The 22,887-nt window shown below is 32.9% G+C and overlaps 1 protein-coding gene across 3 annotated transcripts in view; it reads right to left on the reverse strand.

Annotated features, from left to right (window-relative positions):
* The window catches only part of Glra3 (glycine receptor alpha 3), a 170,073-nt gene that overhangs the window by 27,602 nt on the left and 119,584 nt on the right, over nucleotides 1–22,887 (reverse strand). For all 3 annotated transcript variants that reach the window (XM_004852950.3, XM_087217016.1, XM_087217015.1), the window contains exons 7-9: nucleotides 20,176–20,313; nucleotides 16,368–16,582; nucleotides 5,302–5,445 (exon numbers count right to left, since the gene is read on the reverse strand). In XM_004852950.3, coding sequence (XP_004853007.2) covers nucleotides 5,302–5,445; nucleotides 16,368–16,582; nucleotides 20,176–20,313 — 497 coding nt within the window. The remainder of the gene's footprint in view (nucleotides 1–5,301; nucleotides 5,446–16,367; nucleotides 16,583–20,175; nucleotides 20,314–22,887) is intronic.

Consider the following 22,887-nt stretch of genomic DNA (forward strand, 5'->3'; position numbering starts at 1 on the left):
TTATTGGATAACTACTTTGTCTCAAGTATCTATCAGGAAATTTGTCAGAAATATTTTATCTCTTTAAAAAAATATCTTAACATTAGAATATAGCATAAACTGAACTAGAATGGAAAGGTTATTAAATAATTTTGTGTATATAGATACATACTTTTTTAAACCACAAACCTTTATCCTTTCAACCAATCTGGTATACATATACATTTGTCCTAAGAATATAGAGCTGATAGAATGTACGGGATAGAAAAGTTGTTTATTTCTTATCCTTATAAGTTGTTTTGAGTAATACAGCACACAGATATACAACCACATAATTAAAATTACTAAAAGGCAGTCAATGATACATCTTTATTAAAGACCATAACCATCATGTTTAGCAAAGTATAAATTTAGTCATCATTTTCTAAATCAGAACTAATAGTTCATTCCCATTTCATTTATATATACAGATGATAATAAATATTAGGTAGGAAGAAGAATCACTAGAGTACCATGTGAATGTGTTTTCTTTCAGAAAACCATTGCATCACCATGTTGTAATGTGGAAGAAGCTACATGAAATGCATTAAAGCCATCCCATTTCATCCATCTCGCTCAACAAATAAAACAGTCAGAAATACTTTGCTGACTTTATAACCTTCTAGGATTAAGCAATAATATATAAGAATAGTCACGTCTAACCAATATCTTTCCGTATCACGCACACTCCCACACAGCACTGGCGAGAGCATCCATGAGATGGCAGTTTGTAATCAGCACACAGCAGGCTCCAACAGTGTAGGGTGGGGAAATTTGAACACAACAGCAAACTTCTATTCTTTCACAATAGATCAAGGATTATCTGATACTTTTATAGAGAAAAGTAAAGTATCAACATTTTATATGATGCCTAAGTCAATGCTGAGTCAACTGTCCTAGGACTACTATTTATGTTAATACAAGGTCTCCCCTTGTGACAACTTTCTATAATAAGGCAATTTTGTTTATTTTGCAAAGGTAGAGTACTGAATAAAAGTCACATCAACCAGTATTCATGAAAATAAAGAGCATAATCTCAGCTTTTATTAGACTCATTTTGATTATGCTGGTTTAAAGATTTAGCTTGTTCAGATTACCTCTTATATATATAAATATTATGTATATCTATCTATATCTATCTTATTTATATCATATATATATGTATATGTATATAATGATGAATTCAATGAGCCCAGAAGATTGTTGGTTTGAGAAAAACAGTTTTCAAAAACTCAAAATAACCATCCCTGGATTTGTCTAATGTTTTCATTAGTTTAAAAAGTAAATGAGATTCATGTACTTTCTTGTGAATATATTTAAACTGCCATATTCTTTTTAAAAAAATTATTGTCCATTCAGTAAGCTTGCCTCTTCATCAGAGTTCTTTGTAAAGCAATCACTAATAGAATATATCTTCTTTCTATAGTTTCTGTAACTAATTAACTGTTTAGTTATTGGAGACATAATTAATTTTGCCTTCCAAAGGGGACAGATATATCCTCTCTCTCTCTCTCTCTCCTACCTCTACTATGTAGTCTAACATATATATTTATGTTTATTGAATGAGTATATATTATAAATACTATTTGATTATGCAAATAAAATTTATAGTTAAGATAATCAAGTAAAGGCAAATAGATCATGAGAAATTGTTTTTCAAGGACAAAAAGGGAGAATTTAAGTGATATATATTAAAAGAAAACAGTATTTTAAAATAACACTGGGTCTAGATAATCTGCTATGCAGATCAGATTATTGAAGGCATTCCTAACTGGGGCGTAAAGTAGAATCACCTGGGGAGCTACTTTTAAAATACATTTTACTGCAAAAATGTTATTTTTTAAAACTAGACTACTTGTATATGATCTCCCAGTTCAAATTTCTGGCTTTGATAGATTTACATTTAATTATGCATGCTATATTAGGGGGCTCCTGTCAAATTATTCATGGGCCAATACACTGTACATTAGATTCTTTCTAAATATTTAGCCATTATACTTGAACATAGTCCTTGTAGTTTCTTTTTATTTGAAAATTTCAAAGGATGCTACTATAAAAATTAGTTTGCTTGGGGCTGGGGATCTAGCTCAGTGGTTCTGGCGCCTGCCTCGCAAACGCAAGGTCCCACGTTTGATCCCTGGTACCAAAAAAAAAAAAAAATTAGTTTGCTTAAAATAATTTAACTATATTTAAACATTAAGAATGTAGTCTAAAGATACATATACCATACACCATACAAAGTATTTTGGGCTTTATTTTTCACTTCATTACCTTTAGTCACTTACGCTGCTGCTTTTAGAATTTATTGTATAAATAAGGTTGCAACTAATTTTGACCAGGTATATGACTGTTTCTTCTTTGGAGATTATTACAAAATGTATATGACATTTCTCTTGAAAAAAGATATATAATCATTTTGACCAAATATTTCTGTTAATAAAATGAACCAAGAGAGACTATGTAAAGGTGCAAATTTCTAATGATGAATGTCATTATATTGTATACCTAAAATGTACCAATGATTAGAGTGAATAATCGATAATGTAAAATAGGAAGAAAAGGTCCAAAGGGGTAGGGGTAGTGGGAGGGGCAGGAGAAAGGAAAGAAGGGAAAGGAAAAATGATGAGAAATGGAAAAAATGGAAATAAAGTCTTTGTAAATAGGGAAGGGTGGAGGGCATGAAGGGAGGGCTAGGAATGGGGAAAAAATAAGAACCAAGATGCATTATGTAAAGGTACAATTCCCAATGAGAAATGTAAGTGTGCTGTATACCTACAATGTACCAATAAAAGAATTTAATAAAAAAAATAAAATGAAGGCTATCTAAATATCCTACTAATGAATAAAGAATAGAATAGAGTTCTTAGAAAAAAGAATCTCCTTCTTATCTGAGGGGAAACGATATTTGCTTGGCTTTACATGTGAAAGGATTGCATTTCCCCACCAAACACTGCCTAAATGTAGAATATGCTGTCTGCTTTTTACTGATGATCACATTCCTGTATTTAGAGTTAAGAAAGTCAATTTACCGTGTCTGAGAAACGGTAAAACTTCTCCAATGCAAAAGCATCTGTCTGTGGCAAGGTAAAGTGAACCAAGAAGGATTGAAAAACCAGAGTCAAGTCATATATACTTAAATATAATTACACAATTGATTTTAATCACATATAACATCTGAACACACATATGTATCAATTAATAGACTTTCACATATGCAAGATATGAATTGAACTTTGAAATAACTGACTTACTTTCCTCTGGATCAAAACTTTACCACATTAATTACATTTGCTTCCTGAGTTTTTCAATTAGTGATTAGAAAATAAAATAGTACTCTTTTTGCGTTTCTACTTTTTCCCAGAGTATCGGTCACTGCGAAAATTGATCTTTCCATTTTTCTTAAAACTAAAGAGTAAAGACCATCAGACAATTTTATCCCATTCTTACATGTGATTAACTGAGTAAAGAGACATTTTGATAAGAATAATTGTGTAAAAAGGAAAATTCACAATTGAGCATCTATTACTTTATCCAGTGGACACAGTGACTGGTGGATACAGAATATGTTTGAACTCTCAGACTATGTCCATTTGTACACCAAATACACCATACTTAGCATTTCTAGGTTTGCATCACATAATTGAGACATTCTAAATGAGTACAGGGAGGAAAAAGGTAATAAAGTGAAAATAAAAATCTAAAATGAAATTATGGAAGGAAATATGAATATTGCCTTTGGTGTGATAAATGATACAAATGGGGAAATTGTCTTTATCAGTTGGTCACTAATCAGAATGAAAAAGAAGAGCTTCACCCTTGTGATACAGCATTTTTTTTCTGTTAGGTTATTTCAGCCAGCACCAAGAATTGTGAGAGAAAGAGGGAGCAGGTATTTGTGCATAAGAGGAGATACAGAAGAGTAAAGAATAGTGAGAAAATGTAAGTAGACCAGTACTACAGAGGAAGGTGGAGAAAGCAGATGAGGAAAACTTAATCTCTCCATCATAATACATTTCAATATACAAATAATATGCTTTTATTTTCATAAATGAAATGTAAGCTCAGACATTGATTTCTGTCCCAGTGCTGATTTTCCTTCCAGGCAGCAATTTTGGAATGTTTGTTTATTGGTGCAGTGATAACTTTTGGAGGACCTATTAGAAATGTTTAAGTTACTCCTTTAGAATATGTTTGATACTGTGTGGATTCAAGGAATGAGAGATCAAAACTTACTGCTTTAGAAACAGTTTGATTATATAGGTAGTCAATAATTCAGAAACCAATGAACCTTTAGAAATCTTTAAAAATTTGTACTGTACACACAGATCATTATTTTTAAGACATGTTTTGAAGTAATGATTCCAGTTTACGTACCCTGGCTATAATTAAATACAACTTTGACATTATTTTGTTGCTCTAAAATTCAACTTGTTTTTAAAATGTCAGTTGGCATGTTCACATTAGAAGAAGTAAATTTGCTGGACTTTTTTGTCAAGAGAAACTCTTATCTTATAGAAAAGGAAAGAGGGTGGACAAAACCACGAGCCTGTAGAAGGAGATGCCATTACTGGACTTTATAAAAGCACCAGATAGAAGGTTACTTCTACAATTTTCCATGGTTTCCTAAATTTTCTTTTTTCTTTTTTTTTTCTGGTACCGGGGATCGAAACTTAGGACCTTACGCTTGCCAAGCTGGTGCTGCGCCACTGAGCTAAATCCCAGCAATAAATAAATTTTCTTTTATGAGATGATAGTAGGGCACACTAGTACTTCATTGGGCTTCCCATAGGGTGTCTGAAGAAATAGTTTAAGAATGTGAAAATATGCATAAAGGAGATCACATAGTCTTGTATGAACTTATATCACGATATTAATAAATAATATTCTATGGAACTAGGACTAAAGGAATTAGTTCAGAAAGAGGAACAATGTTAATAATTATATCTATGACATATGAAGTAAAACCATTAGAAACACTAACATTGCAAGTTAAGAGATGATTTATTTCATTCATCCATATAATAAAAAAAATGTTGCTCCCAGAAGTACATTAGAGAAGTTGATAAAACTCTTATGCTACCCTGGTAAAGTATAGCAAAGTGTCAACATTTTCTCCCTGAAGCTACTTTGATACTTAAAGTTTTAACTGGACAAGAATAAAGGAATACGCTCTTATGTAGTCCATAACACCAATTTGTTTCCTGTACATCTCCATTAAATAAAAATAATTCACTTTCCAGCAATAATGATTTTCCACCAAACCCAATATATTTAATCACTTACCTTATTCTTTCTCTTTCGTCGAAATCGCAAAAGTTCTTTGTGCTGTCTTGATACAAAATTTACAGCTGCATACTCCAGAAGTGCAGAAAACACAAAAAGAAGGCATACTGCCATCCAAATATCAATGGCTTTGACATAGGAAACCTAGCCAAGAAAGAAAGAGAAAGTGGGCATATTGGCCTATATTGTTACTTCCTTTGAGAACAAAACTTGAAGCTTCTGGATTCTTATTATCATTTATGTATCAGTTTTAAAATAAAAGGAAATATCAACAATTTTTAAGACTTTCTCAAATAGTAGTTTTTGCAATTTGTATGTACTAGTCTTACATTTAAAATTTGTATTTTGTTACTTTTTTCCAAATTAGTCATTAGCCCAAAAGTAAGATGAAAGAAAAGATGAAATATAAATTACCTTTAGGGCAGTATAATGCTTGAAGTACAAAGTAACACTGAAATGTGTATAATACTGATGACTTTTTAGTTCTATATTTTTATGACTTTTTTACTTTGAATACTTTAAATTTTATAATCTTATTTATTGATTTCGTGAAGATATTTTTCTTTTTTTTTTTTAAGCCACCCTGTGGCAGCCTGGCTATGATGCCTAGAATCCCAGATATGTTCTTGTTAACAGAGACTACATTACCCAGAATCTTTGCTCTGCCAGCCAGAGAAGACTACTATACCCAAGATTTCACAGCAGCATCTTTAAAGACTCTAGTACACCACTTCCTCCGTGTGTTTGGTCAAGAATCATCCTTGTCCTTTCCTACCCTGAACCAGGGCTGTGATAGCCAGACACTTGTGTTAGATGGTTAATTACTACCCATTTTGAAATATTTTTGCCATCATATAATAGGAACAGTAAAGAGAATTTCCAGCTTCCTCAGTTGTTAGTACAGTATTTGACTATCACACTATCTTGTGTGATACACATCATGTATATGTTTCTTCCCTACTGAATTATTTGACTATCATTTGCAGACATGGTACCATGTACTCAACAAAATCAGGAATTTAGCATTGATAAAACACTACCATCTAATCCTAACACACTATTCCTATTTTAAGGGCTGTCCAGCACTATGCTGTTTTATTTTAAAAAAAATTTTTTTTGTCTAGGGTAGGATTTAATCCAGGATCACCTGTTGCATTTCCTTGTCAGGTTTCTTTAGCTTGCACTGTGGAGTAATTGCTCTGTCTTTCCTTCCTTTTTGTGATGTTGGTACTTTTGAGTAAAGGCCAATTATTTTGTAGAGTGTCTCATTTAAAGTTTGATTTTTTTAGTAGGAATTTCTCCCCAGTGATGTCCTATTCTTTGTGTCCAGTCAGGAGGTACAAAATTTTTCATCAATTGGTTATGGTAGTGTCTGCTAGGTTTCTGCATTATAATTTTAATAACTTTTCCATTTGTGAAATGCTTTCAAACTATGTAAATTTTTGGCAATGTGTGTAGCTCAGTGGTAAAATTCAGTGAGTTTAATCCCTGATACAAAAGGAAAACAAATATTATATCATTCTATACTTTCACACTAGATTTAGGATTCATTGATAATTTTTGTCTGAATTACTTATTACAGTGAGGGTTACCAAATGGTGATTTTCTAATTTCATCATTTATCAATATTTACAGTATTAATTAGCATTATACTGCATAGAAAGTTTCTGTCTCTTTCATGTATCTGTTTACTCATTAATTTATTTGTGTCAATAAAGATTTATAGCTATCTATTTTACTCAATGGGATATGATACATTATTATCCTTATTGATTTTGAAGCTCCTATTATTCCTGGTTGGGCCAGTAAGAACCTCCTAAATGGTACCACATATATCCAACTGACAAGTTTCCTTTATTATCTGGGAGTTCTGTCACTGTCTGGCACAATATATTCCAAGTTCATCTTCTGTTCCATTGTTTGAATCAGTCCTTTGTCCTGACATATAATTAATATCTCACTTCAGCTGACCACCATTTTAGCCTGTGTTGTCTTGGCCCCAGTTGTCTCCTTGGTCCGTTCCTGTCCCTGAAACTCCTTACTGGTCTTTGTCTTGTTTCTTTACCCTGTTTCACATTCCCTAGAAGCCTGCTATACTGTTAACTCCTGTTCCATCCCCCGCAGCTAAGCTCCTTTATCATGACCATTTCCTGAGCTATGACCCTACAGGCCGTTCTACCTCCTGTTACCACTTAGGATTAAGAAGGATAAGGAAAATAATGGAAATGATGGACAAAATTTTTATCTTTTGAAAGAAAGTGAACATAAGGAAAAAGCATAGGAAAAGCAAAATGAGTAAAAAGAACAGCTAGACTCATATTGTCTAGAAATAGACTTATACAGGCAAGTCCATTTGAAAAAGTAATTCTGTAATCTTTAAGAAACTGCTTAATACTCTCAGGTTAATAGGGCAATGATTTGAAGTTACAACTGAACAAATACACTTCTTAAATCAATTGCTCCAGGTTAAAAATTTGCTTTGAGTATTAGTGTCCCTGCTTATTGCTTTTGTGTGTGTACATTCCAGAGTTCAGGTGCTTTAACATACAAGCAGTGTCAGCAAAAATGTTACCTCTTGTGGAGTGAGCATAAGACATTTTTATTGTAGACTTCAGAACTTCCAGTTAGATGTGAAAATTCTATCATTTTACAATAATTAGAATTAAAGAGATGTATGTGTGTGAAAGGTAAGAAGTTTTCTGATCCTTTCTTGATAACAGTAGCTCTGAAGCCTGTTTCTCTATGACAAGAATAATTGTCATTTTCCCTGAGAAGATATGGATCTAGAAAAGCAGAAAGCCAGGGTAGCTTCCAGCATAGTTGTACTAGAGCTCTCTGTCACTGTGACAGATACCAGAGAAAATAAACTCAAAAAAAGAAAGATTAATTTTGGCTTATGGTTTCCGAGGTTTCGGCTCATGGTGGATTTGTTCCATAGTTTCTGGCCTGAGGTGAGGCAGTACTGCACAAGGGATAGATGCGAAAGAGCAAAGTTGTTCAGCTCATGATAAGTGGAAGCAGAGAGAGCACAGCTTGCGCTGGGGTCTTCTTGCCTCTGGTTTTGTTCCAGCTGTGCCTGCAGACTATTCAGTGATACTTCCCACCCTCAGAGCAAGTCCCCCTTCTATTTGCTGTCCCACCTGCCAACTCTCTCTAGCAGTACCCTCACAGACACACTCAGAAGGGTTCTTTACTAATTTCCGAGGTGTTCCTCAGTCTGCCCAAGTTGAATTCAAGATTAAACATTACAGTGTACTACTTCATTAGACCAGGTATATGGTTATCTTAAGGGTCAGCACCCTACCTTTTGGAAACGTGACAATTTTTATGGTGTTTATACAGTTCCTTGGGATCAGGCTAGGTCCTCTCTGATCTCTCTCTGTCACCTCTCACTAATTGTCTTTCTCTGTTCCCAAGGATGTTGTTCCCCCTATGTGCAAACAACTCTCAAATCTCCATTTTCTAATTAGATCTAAGGTTTTTTACCTGACAGTTCCCTTTGAATGTCTCACACAACTCAAACTTGACTGAAAAGGAATTCAGTATCTCTACCAGACCTCCCCCTAATGAACAGCAAACAAACACAACTTCCTCTTTCTCTTCATTAAAAGGCTCCATTCTATTTGTAGCTCTTCACACTCCAATCCAGGACTCTCCTATTGTCATATCAAACACCCAGCCCAGGGAATTATGGCTTCTTGGTATTTCTCATATTCCCATAACATTGATCTAAGTCATGCAATCTGTTTCCCAGTTCTTCAGATCTGTCCTTGACACAACAGTGATTACTTTTGAAGGCAAGTCAGAGCATATTGCCCTTGACTTAAAACTCTTCTTTTTTTCTCATTAATTTCAAGTCCAAAATCTGTTCTATGGTAGGTCCCAGGTTATTTTTCTTACCATATTCATTCATTCATTCATTCAGTATTTTTATTTTTTCATCAAATATTCATTGAATACTAACAGTGAACCCAATTTCCACTCTCGGAAAATGAGTACATACAGAGATGAGTAAGACAGGTAAGATCTATTATTAATAGAACTTACATTCTAACAAGGTATATATACAATAAAAAGAAAACACATAAATGAAAACACTGTTATAAAGAATATTTGAAAGGGTAATAAGATAGAGGACTGGGGCAAGGGTTGCTGAATTAATTGGGGGTTGTCAGTGAAGACCTCTCTGAGAATATACAGTAATAATTATCAGCTTATGCCACTTTTCTACTTGCTTATCATGTTCTAGCTAAAATTTCTTTCTTTTAATTTTTGGACCTGAAAGCAATTAACAAACTCCAGCCTGCCTCGACAGCTTTGCTCTAACTATTGCTTTTGTCTGGAACACTCCTCCTTTTAGGTAGCTCTGTGTCTTTCAGTTCTCAGCTTCAAAAAGCAGGGGTTGGTCTCCTGCTTGGCAAGAAATGTTCCAGGCTAGCAGGACACAAGTTACTTCACTCAGAACTCACACAGTCGATCTTGACACCAAGGCCATGAGGAGAAACAGCTGTACCAGGTGCTTGAATGAGAAAGGCAGAAGGCTTAGCCTGGCACAGACAGCCTCAGAAGGAGTGAGAAAGCAGAGTTCACTTTGTAATTTGAAAAAAGCACAGGATTCCCATGTGGTCTGGCCTGAGGAAAAGTGTGAATTATGATTTTATCATTCTTCACACTATCCTGAGTAGAAAAAACAACATCTTCTTCATGGAACAAAATTTACTTCTTTATAGTTCTATAGTTATGGTAAGAAAAAGAAAATTTCCTGATCTTCAGACAAAATTTTCCTAAAGCCACAGTTTCAGGTTCAAATTTAGTAAAATCTATTGCAATGGGATATAGAAACTAAAGTCAGTAACTGAGGATATATCTCATTGCCAAGGCCATGGGTTCAATCCCCAGTTCTGGAGAAAAAAAAGTCCAGAGTCCAGTTAGCACTGTGAAGCATGAACTCAATCTAAGTCAGATAAAAAAGAGAAAAGAGAATTAAAATGTTTTATGTACAGGTACCAATTTTCCACAAGGACTGTATTATTATGTACTGCAAATATGTACTAATAAAAAAAAACAGAAAAAGAGAAAAAAAATAACCAAAACTCATAGCTTAAACTTAAGAATAAAAATTAAACCAGAACATGAGAGTTTGAACCTAAAAAATCTCATCTAAAACTCGATTTAAGTACTCTATAAGGCAAAATTTTATGAACAATTTAGAAGTAAATATTGTGTCAATTTTCCTCAATCCAAATTGACTTTTTCTTTGAAAAAGATCTGTTATAAAATTCAATATGAGTACTTTCATTCAGCTAAACAACCTCTTGAATAGATAATATATTCTTTTTTTAATGGGAAGACTCCTGAATTCTCTGTTTCTGGTCAAGTAAAGCATGATAAATAGTTCTGGTTGTGGAATGAGCAAATAATAAGACATATAGGTAAATAGCTTATCTGTGAGATGTACTACTTCACTGCTTTTGTCGGGCCTCCTCCTCTAAGATTCTTACTTCAGTACCCTGTGATTTTTTTAATTTCATCTTTCATTGCTTAAATATAAATTATAATATGCTTAACCCTATATGTCTTCTTTGAGTAAAAGTTTACATTTGATAATGTTTATAGGTAAAATAATATTAACTCTGTGGATGAGACAGGAAGGGGAATAAAAGAGAATCAAGATAATCAAAAGGAGTACTCCCTAAGATGAACATAAACATCCTGTATTGCAAACATGTACTAAAAAGATAAAAATTTAAAAAATAATCTCAAGTATTTCAGAGATTACTTAATACCTAAAGCCAGGGAGAGAGAGGTATTAGACCAGAGGAAATGAATAAAAAATATTTCTAAAACAGATGTTAAAATTGAATGAAGTTGATATTGACAAAGCACATGGAGAGCTCTAGGCAGAAGGCAGTGAATCAAAGGGCACAGGACAACTTTGACATTCTGATATGTGTCATCCTGGAGGATGACTCTCAACAGTCCTAAATGTCAAATTCATACAACTTTTGATACTCATAACCTGTAATAACTGACTGATACTTGTAACACAATATTTATTTTCCACATAAAGGTATTTAATTTAACAGATAAAATAAATGATGAAGACCAAATAGAGGATCACATCCTAACAAAGCTACTGTATTTCTACAGCTGAACTTGCTCAGTCCTTCTGGTCACCAGGAGAGGAAGTTGTGACCAAAAAGGCAATAAAAGAATTTTAAAGGTCACACAGTTATCTCTGACTCTGACTCAGTTACTGGAATTTTACTGTCCTCTCCTCCATAGTACTTCACTCGTTTCTTTATGTTTAGCACTTATATGAAACTAAAATAAAGCTAGTTGCCACTAGAAATGCTTCTTTGGCACTTGCTATTAGACTTACTGTCATTACTTAGTATATTATCCCTCTTGACTTACTCAGTTAAAGTTAAATTGTATTTGTGACCTCCCTGTGCTGCATTTTTGAACGGGAAGTTTTGTATTTTTCTAACATCATCCTTATTGTGATCATATACCTTCTGATTTCCTTTTTGTCCGGAGTCTAAGAGCTTTATTTATAACTTCAAACTGGAACCAGGAAGGCAGATAAAGTCTGTCTGTAAGGTTCTTTTCAACACTGATTTTGGGACTAAGAATTTTTTTTTCCATTGGCAAAGGGGAAGCTTTACATTTTATTTTTATGTTTTAGGGGGTTCATAGTATGATTCTAGGAGATTATGAATGCAGTAAAAGAAGTTTATACATTATTTAGGTAAAATAGTTTCAGAATTATTTATTGAACTATTGTTTTTAAACTGACTTTGATGCCAAGACCATTGTTTTTCTAAAAAATTTGAAACCTTATAATTGTTCTTTAAACTTTAAAAATTTATGTAGAAGTACTATTTCTACATCAAGTATGCTTGATATTTGTTAGTTTTTCAGCTTCAGTGTGATTTAGTAAATCTAATGTAGAAAAATGAAATATGGAACCATAGATTTTAATTAATTCCTTTTTTTATTGGACACACATTTTTTAGGAAACATTTGTTTACAAAGTTGACAATGTTTGAATTAGTAGTAAAATTGAATGGTTGCATATGCATTATATTGTTATCTTAATGAAACCATGAATAAATGATTCTTTTACTTTCTGGGTCTTTTTCCTTTTTTTCCTAAATAAGTGTATATGGAATCACACTATTAGTAGAATCCACCAAAATTTTTAGAAAGTTAATTATGTATATTGCTGCTATCCAAATAGTATATTAGAAAGTTAAATTTACTTATTGAATATTTTATTACAGAAGAAAGTAAAAAATACTCAAGCCAATTGAAGTAGTATCACTTAGCCATAGTTTGAATAAATAAAAAATTATTTATTTCTTTTTCTGATCTTGAGGATTGAACCCCAAGAGTGCTGAGCTACATTACCTGCCTCTCTTTTTAGTTTGTTTTGGGACAGGATCTTGCTAAATTAGACGGGTTGGTCTTAAACTTGCAATTCTCCTGCATCAGCCTTCTGACCTTCTGAGATTTCAGGTGTTAAATGATAAAGATCAAAACATTACTGATAGTTTCAGCTTGCACTGCTTTGTTAATAGGAAAACCTGATTGCTGTGCAGCTCCATAAACCCATTTACATTGTTGCAGACATGTCCTATTTACTCTGTTTAAAACTGAAGACTACTGTTTTTTTGAGAAGAATAACTTATGTTCACTTAATGGATTTTGAAAAACAGTGAATACATGTCCTTCATTTTCCTTCCCATTCTCTATCTTTGCAGTGCAATCAACCTCATATATAAATACGTGTGCTAGCATAATCATGGTATTAAAAATAGCATATAATATCTCAGTTTACATTTTCTAGTAGTTATAATCACTTTGTGTATTTGGTGTTGAAGCTACTTTTATTATATTTTCTAAGAACCAAATTTTCGTTACACTGAAAGCTAGGTAAATGGAAATTTTAATTATTTTTATTAATTTAGTTATACTATAGGGAAAATATAATTCATAACAGAGTAATTCTAGTGTTTTATATTATTTTAGAGAAAGATTTTTAAAAATAGAATACTCACTTTTCAAATTAAGACTTAAGTGCCAAATAGATATTTTATACACACACGTTTTTAAATGCTTTCTTGATAGTCATTCACTACATATTATTTTCTGATTTAGCCCTGGAGGATGGAAATAGGTAAGATCAGCTTATCCTCTCAAAAAACTGCTTTTGATGGGGTTCACAGGTTAAGTGAATGGGAGAAACAGGAAGAATTGAGATACAAGCCTCTAAGTAAGTGTTTAGGACAAATAACTTTTACTGTAGAATTTGCAATTTGCATAAGCTACATGTTTCTGTGAAATTTTTAGTCATCTTTGAAATTTTAAGTGCTTCTGATGTTTTAGTGTTTAGTAGCTCTGCTCTGAATAAGATAGCCACAGTGGTAGAGGTAAAGTGAGAGAAATCCATGTAGAATTTCCTTGAAATTTCTCCTTTCCACCTCCACATCTCCCCCCACTTTTGCTTTCTTGAGTATTTACTAAGCCCAATTGTAGTCTAAGAAAGGAGAAATAAATGTTTAACAAATCATTGCCCTGTAGTAGATAAGTTTGTTGGTTTAAAATCTTTTCTTTCATCTCTTCTCCAAAGATTTCCTATGGGTGGAGTACTTTATTTATTGACAAAAATTGATTATGTCATAAGCCACAAAGGAAGATTCAATAAATACCTATGAATTGATGAAGCCTTGATTTTCACTAAATCTTCTACATTTGAACCCCAATTTTCGAATTAGTTGTTCCTTGGGATAAATGAAATTGCATGACCTTGCTAGTGAACAATAATCTACCTACTACACAATCACTAATCTTCCTATTCAGGGTGACTGTACTAGGTTACTAAAATTCACATTCCTCTGCATGATTCTTTCTAATTTTATGAGGTAGAACATTAGGACATCTTTTTAAAAGACAAAATTTTGTTAGTATCAAGTTTTTATTTGTACATACATTTATAAATTATTTATGTCGACACACAGGAAATAACTAATCTATGAGTGGTATGAGGACAGAAGGGACTCTGTGCCAATTCTGCAGGAGAGCTTTGCATGTTTCTGCTCTCTTCTTGCTTTCCTGCCCTTCCCCATGGGGAAGACCTAGACAGCAGACCTGAACCAGAAGACAGCTTAGATCGACGATTACCCAACTCAGCCAGTCTCCAGCGAGCCAAGAAGGGACCCAGATAAGCCATATGTCTGTGACCAAGAATAAATGTAGCAGACGAGACATGTACAAATTAGCATTGAGAGTTTACTCTGACAAATAGATTTACAATTTTTCACATTGACAATATTTTATAAATGAGGAATTGATGTGGACCCCTTTGAAAATATAACTATTAATAAAAAGGTATATTATTTTGAAAGACAACCATTAAATCTTAGTGAGGCATGATGAGTATTGTGTAACATCATGTTTTTCCCACCTTATGTAACATTTTAGTGACAAAGTATCCTGTGGCCAACTTTTATTTATTTAGTATTTTAATGTAAAAAAATCATATAATGCAATTCACAGGAAGGACTCAGGTTATCACCATAGTACATTTACAATTTACTTGGAACAGAAAATAACATCAAATGCAAAAGAAAATTTAATATAATTTTACTGCATTGCAGTACATCATTTCAATGAAAATAATAGTGACATCCTGTTTGAAGATTGACTATATTATCTAATTTAGATAAAATAAATTTTTTAGAAATTATAAGAAGAAAATAATTTCTATTTTTCTGAGGCTAAAGGGATGAAAAGAGCTTCTTTTTAACTCAGTGTAACTTATGAAAGGAAATATTGGGTGTTTTAAAAACACCACAGATGGGACAGTTTTATTTCAATTCTGGAGTCTTAATATGTACTAAAATCATGGAATTAGATAAACTTTCCTTTTAATTGGTATATGGCTACTCAAAAGACAGAGGGAGAAATGTTTTTTAAATGATAAATACCATAATTGATCAAAGTGCAACACTCAGGCTTTGACATAAATACTTGTGAGATAGGAATTACCATATTTTGCTGCAGGCAAATTTGGCAACATATTTCAATACTTACAGATATCAGGGCAGAAATTTCAGTTTTAAATATGGTTTTTGGGGGGGGGGTTGGTAGCGGGGATCGAACTTTGGACCTTGCGCTTGTGAGGCAGGTGTCAGAACCACTGAGTCAAATCCTCAGCCCAGTTCTAAATATGTATACTAAGAAAATAATCTGAAATGTGCATTAAGCTATTATATATGCATATATATATGTTCATTTATACACACATACATATATATTCATGTATATACCACTCAATATATAAATGTTACGTGTAGTGTTAGTTGGAAGAATGAGTAAATTATAGTGTATCTATAGTGCAGTACTATACTAACCTTTAAATCTTTAACCTTTTAACTTTTAACCTTTAAAATATCATGTAAATTCCACTTAAATAAATGTTTAATATATTTCTATATTAAAATTTGCATAAAATCTATAGATATATTTCTGTATATTCCATATAGCTATAAAATATACATGTAGGTTTCTATGTATAAATTTCAATATTATCTATATTTCTATTTCTTATAAATTTTACAGATACAAAGAATTTATAAAATTGTTACTGTATAAAAGTATTTAAAAATTTTGTTTTAGACAGGGTCTTCCTATGCTGTTCACAGTGGTCTTGAATTAATTCCGTAGGCCAGGCTGGCTTCAAATTTGTGGCAATCCTCCTGCCTCAGTCTCCCAAGTGTTAGGATTACAGACACGTGCCATTATGGCCATTAAGACTATTATTGATGATTAAATACTTGGGGGAACATCACACAAAGTATGAACAGCAGATATCATTGGTTTCTGAAATATATTTTTTCTTTTTCTCTTTTTGTGTTTTCCAAGTTTTCTGCTTTGGTAATGCATTACAGTAAAAAACAGTAATGAGACATAAATGGTATTGAAATAGACCTGACTAATCTGACTATGATATCTTTATGAATGTATGTGCAAATATTTCTGTTTCTTTTTAGTGAACTTACCTTTGGTAAGGAGGCTCGTGACCCAGAACTCTGTGTGGTCATAGTCAGCACAGTAGTTATTCCCAAAGCTACCCTTGCTGGAGCTGCATCCATGTTGATCCAGAATGAAACCCAGGATAGAATCACAATCAGGAGACTGGGGATGTACATCTGGATGAGATAATATCCCATTTGTCGTTCCAGATGGAATCGTACTTCTATACAAGTAAACTTTCCTAATTAGTTTTAAAATAAACACATTGATTAGCAAAAAAGATTTTTCTCATGACATCAAATATTACAATTTAATTTTCATAATAATTTTGTCATCAAATTCCTCCTATAATGAAGAAACCCCAAATTACATAATCAAATTTGTTTCTGATTTTTTTTTTCTGTTAGCATTTAGAAGTTATGTAAGGAGAGCTTTAGAAAGTAGTATATAATCTTATTTCTTCACCACCGAATAGTACTTAAACTTGCGTATGTACTGAAAAATCTCTGTTTTTGTTGGATTGTAGTAATTGTTCTGAAGTAGACAATGAAATGTATGTTTACCATATAAAGGTTTTCTTTATTCATGGACTGTTTCTGCTGCTTTTCAATATTTATTTAGACCTAGGAGCTCTTTGTTTCAGAGATGTTTACATTTACTTTAATGTAACTGTTAAGAGAAGAAAAATGCAAGATGAATGGTTCCTTAAATAATAATGAAATAAGAATATGTGTTTACTTTTAGTAACTTTGGGCATAATTTTAAAATACACTAAAATAAGTGATTTACACTTATTTTGTATATCTATTATTTTTGTGTATTATTATTTATGTCTGTTATGGTAATAGAGGAATAAATTGTATTTTAAACATTGAATTCGTATTTCTGCTTAACCCCTGGTTTCACTCCCTTATCTGTTATCTCTACTACTCTGTTACTTTCCTTTAATTTTTTTCTTCTAAATCACCCAATTCTTGGTTTCATTCTCTTTAATGTTAGTGACTTTGAGAAGGGTAAGCCAGACCACTAATAGTCTTTTCATTAAGTAACATTTTCTGAACCAAACATGAAAGAACGAAAGACCTTATCCAGGAAGAGTGCTAGTGTCTTGCCAGATAGGTTTCAGTGTGAAGGATCTGCTAATGTAACTTGCTCCCAAAAGACCGCACAAGTGATGCAAGGGATAAGGGTAGAAGTGATTCTAGAATTTAAAAGTCTCAACAGATGTTCCTAAGCTCTGGGTAAATTGGATTCCACTTTGTAATGATTAGCAATTAGAAACACCTTCAAGCCACATATTGTCCCCCTCATCTGTTTATCAAATGCATATAGAAGGCTTAAAGAGTCCTGAAATAAATGAAACTATTTAAAGCTTTAAAGCTCTATTAAATACAAAAATTAAAATTTTTTCATTAAAAATAAAGGAAAAATGCCAAAAATAACATAAACATTTTCATGACATCATTGTTAAATAACACACTAAGTAATCACATGACAATTAATAACAATTTACTGATCATTTGAATATTTTGTATGATTTCTCTAAGTTTAATGTGATTCTCAAGAAAAAATAAATTATTGCTGTATTTTTAAAAAAGCATTCATATGCTTTGTTCAGAAGTAAAATAAAGGTATACACACATACCATTACATGTAAGAACACACGCATATACATATACATATCTTTTGTGGACGTGAACACTCATACATATGTATGTTCTGTGTGTGGTTCTGCAGAGAAAAACAAACAATTTCTATAAGAGAAATCCATCATCTGTACATCACAGCAATAGAGAGGTAGAAACTTTTGAAGAGATTGGGAGACAGGTTATAGGCCTTCAGTGTATCTAGCTTCAAAAATACTTTTGGACAATGAATAAGAACAAAGCCTTTGGGTTTCTGCTGTCATTTGTATTTGAATTTTTTAACTTCAATGTATTTTATTAGCAAAACTGCTTTGTAAGTATGATTTTCATAAAACCTGGAGTTTTCTTCATTGTTTATTGTGCATTTGCTTAAGAAATATAAAGGTGGTATCTCTGCCTACTCTTGGATAATAACTAACAGATGATTCCTGACCATTCACATGTAAGAGTAATATAAAATGGAGCTTAAGATCTAAGGGAAATTAAGTGCATACCTGACAGGGAAAATTGCCGGATGCATTTATTCTCTCATAATTTCACGCAGTTCATGATATTTTAATCTCCTAGACTATAAAGCTATGAAACTTCTATGATATCATCTGAGAAAACACCTGTGCAGTTTTTTTTGCTTACAGTAGACATTCATAAATGTATTTTCTCTTCCCTTAAGTCATAATAACTTGGTGCATAACTCTAGGGAAGAACGTAAATTTGCTTTATGCTAAGGAAGAACCCTGAGGCATGGATCATAAAAATTCATTCCTAGGTAATGTTTACAGCTTCACCTCTTTTTCTGGGTTAAATTTAAGTCCCTAAAATTTATGGGTATCTGGAAACTATGAACGTGGTTTTATTTGGAAATAAGGTATGTGCAGAAGTACTCAAGTTAAAATGAGGTTAGTCTGGATTAAGGGAACCCTAATACAATATTACTGGTGCCTGGATACAGAGACGCAGACATAAAAGGAGAATATCATGTAACTATGAAGGCACAGAATAGTGTATCTGTGACCCAAGGAATACCAAAGATTGCCAGAAATGGGAAACTAGAAAAGGCAGGGAGGGATTGTTCCCTAGAGCCTCCGGAGAAAGCATGGTTCTGCTGACACCTTGACTTTGGAATTGTAATCGCTGTAAGTGTGAGAAAATAAATATCTTTTGCTTTAAGCTACAAAATCTGTGTGCAGTTTTTTGAGGCAGCCCTAGAAAACTAATACAACACACTATCCCAACTCGAGAGATTTTCACAATTCACTAAAAGGAGTGTATCAGCAAACTGTCCTTAGAGAGCTGAGGAAGCCAATGACTTACCTGCCCTTTATCTTTGTGTTAAGATGTTAACCTTGAACTCCCTAATAAGCTCATGTCTGTCACCTTTATCTCTGAGTTAAACTGTCAGGGACTTTATGAACAGATATACTGTATATAGTAAAAGGTCTGATCATAGTTCTGTGAAATGCTGAGGCTAAAGTGAATCATACTTTATTGTAATAAAATGGTAAGAGCAGCAGCAAATGCCGATGGAGGCCATGTATTCAGTACATTAGACAGATATGTTAATTGTGGCAGTTCAATGGAATTTATAGTAATCAGTTACACACAGATTAGGTATTTGGGAAGAGCCCACACTAGTTAAGAAAAGTGAATACATTTCATAAATGTAGAATTCACATTGAATCTCTTAATTGTTGGTGTTGGTGACTACTACATCTGATATTTACTCTGAGAGGCACAAAGTTCTTTTGTCAGCTAGATAAAAATGTCTTAAAATGCATAAAACTATAACCAAAGTTGAGGCAAAGAAAGCCTTTTTAAAACAACAACTCCTTTTATTTTATAATTAGGTAGTGGCCTTTTGTTCGTGAAATGTAAAAAACCCCATTTCATTTCTCGTATTAAAAATCAAGAAACATTTTAAGAGTCATTTCTATGTAAATATGGGCTTTTCACAAAAATTATATATGAAATTAGGCACCAAGCATTTCTTTGATCTCATATAATCCATTTATATAACAATATGTAACAAATCAATACATATATAAGTTTCAAATGTATCTATTTTCTGCTCTGCTCCTATGGAAACATTGAGCTATATAAAGTTAAAATAATTAAACTGCCATTACAATTAATAAAACCCTGAGTATCATAAAATCACAATTCATAAGTGTAAAGAATAATCAACCCCTACCTGTGTTGTAATGTTTAGTGCAATATCGTAAATCTTTTTCTTCTTTCAACAGAAACTGGGGCAAAGTGAGTCCTTCTGCCACTTGTACAGGTGCCTCATCTTGCCATTCAAAAATTAGATCATTCATTGTGTACCCAACTAAGCAAAACACAAACAAATTAATTAATAGCTGAAAAGGACTTTCAAAGAAAAGCTTTTTTTAAAACAACAACAACAACAACAACACTTGTGTAGTCATACAGGGTGACAAGAATAACAGTGTCATCTCACCTTTGTCAGTTGAGCTGTGAATCACCTGATTCCACTGATTCTATTTTGCAAATATGGAACACTAACCAAATAATGTAAGAAACTGAAGTAGCTAATAAAAAGTGTAACATGCCAGGTAGAAGCTTAAGGAAGATACATATACATTCTTTCCTTGGGAGGGGCAGCAACTCCGTTAATTCAGCAATTTAAACTTTGATTCTACCTCATTCATTTTTTCCCTCATCTTTCTCAAATTATTCAGAACTATTGTAGCAAAAATCAAAACTTCCACTAGGTAGGAAATGACTTCAACTAGTATAACATCTCTTTGTGTGTGTGTGTGTGTGTGAGTGTGTGTGTGTGAGAGGTACTGCCTGATGCCTTTCTTGATTTAATCTTTATCTTAATTTATAGCATCTGCTTCTGTGAACCAAGTCCCAACATGGATAAAAATATTTCAAATAAAAATATCTTCTTTTTTGTACAAAGAATATCTACATGGAATATAGTTTGTGGAGGAGGAAATTCTTGCATATGCTATTCAGGATATAATTAAATAACTTATTTTGTAGTAAGTCAGCAATGCTTGGTAAACTATAATGTCGTATTTCTATTTATACGCGAGGTATCTAAAACAGGCAGAACTTTATGTTTTTCTTCCCTCCGAGTAGAAACTATGGAAACTCATGCTTACAGGCCACTGGAGAGGAGTTGGGGCAGATGATTGTTACTGTCAGTGAGCTCCTTGAGGCCAGGGAGGTGGCAAGGGAAAGGCAGGACCTTGTGACCTTTGAACTAAGTTAAGTGGTCAGACAAAGAAAGAAAAATCTCCACATCTATGAAGATGCACACAAGAGAACCTGTACCAAACAGTTATTCCTGGAAATAAGCTTGTACTTTATGACAAAGACTGTGAGTAACTAGAAACACCTGGTGTGGAGCAGGTTGGAGAGAACAGATCAATGGGTAGGGAAGGGAACTGATCACAATTCTCCCCAATATCTGGAAAAGAACCTCCCAGAGAACACTGAATCTGATCTAGCTGTGCTGGTAGAGACTCTACCCCTCTCATGGACTCTTGGGTATATCTAGCAGGATGCCCCACAAACAGAGGGAATGGGAATGGCAAGATTATCTCTTTAGATTGCCTGGGATTCTGCTGCTAAAGTTTATAGCAGTGGCTTATTACAGAGCGAGCATTATTTGTTAGAGTTTATAAAGTCATCCAGACTTAAAATCTGTCTGAATTTTGGCTCTAGAACACATGTGGAAACCCATAGCACTACCCTTTAGACTTTTGAATTTAGCACAGCAATAACTTAATCTCTGAATTGTTTACATCACAATGCATTTTAGCAAATCTTTAAATGAATAATTATTTATTGACAATAATCATGAGTTCTTTAATACATCCACCATAAATACCATTTTATCTAGAGAGAAAATAGGTGTACATTTCTCAGTGATCTAAAAATAGTTGAAATAGGCATCAATTCTTGTCTGCTGCCAGATGAGACATATATATTTTTCTTCAATGCATATAACCACTGAAAACAAAATATTGAGATTTTTATCCCAATTTGATTAATGGGAAAGTGAGTTGAAATCTCATTTTGTTTTGATAGTCTAAAGTTTTCTCAAGATCTGTGAAAACAAACTAGCTGCCTGAAATTCCCTGAAAGACAAGCTCTAATTAGTCTCTGATCTAATTTTAAGAAACATGTATATCTTGTTCTTATGTTAAAGAATAATATGCACTAAATTATAGCATTTTATATAATCATATGATTCTACCTCATTATACTCAATATAACATTTAAGTTTGAAATCAGAAGGAAAATAACGAGATGTCTAGGTTTAGAGGAAATTCTTTAATTCTGAGTAACTTATTGGTGTTTAAGGAAAGTAACTGATGGTATTATTGGGTCAAGAAACTTAAAAAAATAACTTTAAAATAGTTGATTTTCTTCCACACAGTTCAAAGTGTTTTAACATCCATGGGCTGTTGGTTGACAGATCTCTATAGAAGTCTAGGAATATTAAAGAGAATCAAATGGCTAATGACATCAGAGTAGTGAGCTGAATCACATTGTACTACAATAAACTTCACAAGGAAAAATAATGTATTCAGGGAACAAAGACATTAACTTCAGCCAATAATGATAGCTATGGTGAAACCTGTAAATGAATTGCTTGATACTTGTTTTTTCAGCAAGTATTTACTGGACACCAACTGTATGTAAAGCATCTCATCCCACTTGACTTGGACCTTGAAAACATAGTAGAACTTACCTGTTTTTAAAGAATATGAGGGAATGTAAAGTGCTTCAGGCAAAAGAAAAGCAAATTCATTTGAAAGAAACTGAAAATTACCAAGTTAATAATAAAAAATGGTAACAGCTTTCTTTATTCATCTAGAGTGGAGCCAATTTGCACAAAACAGCATATGAAATAAACAGAAAA

This window comes from Heterocephalus glaber, unplaced genomic scaffold (genome assembly GCF_053883595.1).
Source record: "Heterocephalus glaber isolate CG9 unplaced genomic scaffold, H.glaber_assembly_v1.0 deba00001461, whole genome shotgun sequence".
NCBI classification, from domain to species: Eukaryota; Metazoa; Chordata; class Mammalia; order Rodentia; family Bathyergidae; genus Heterocephalus; species Heterocephalus glaber.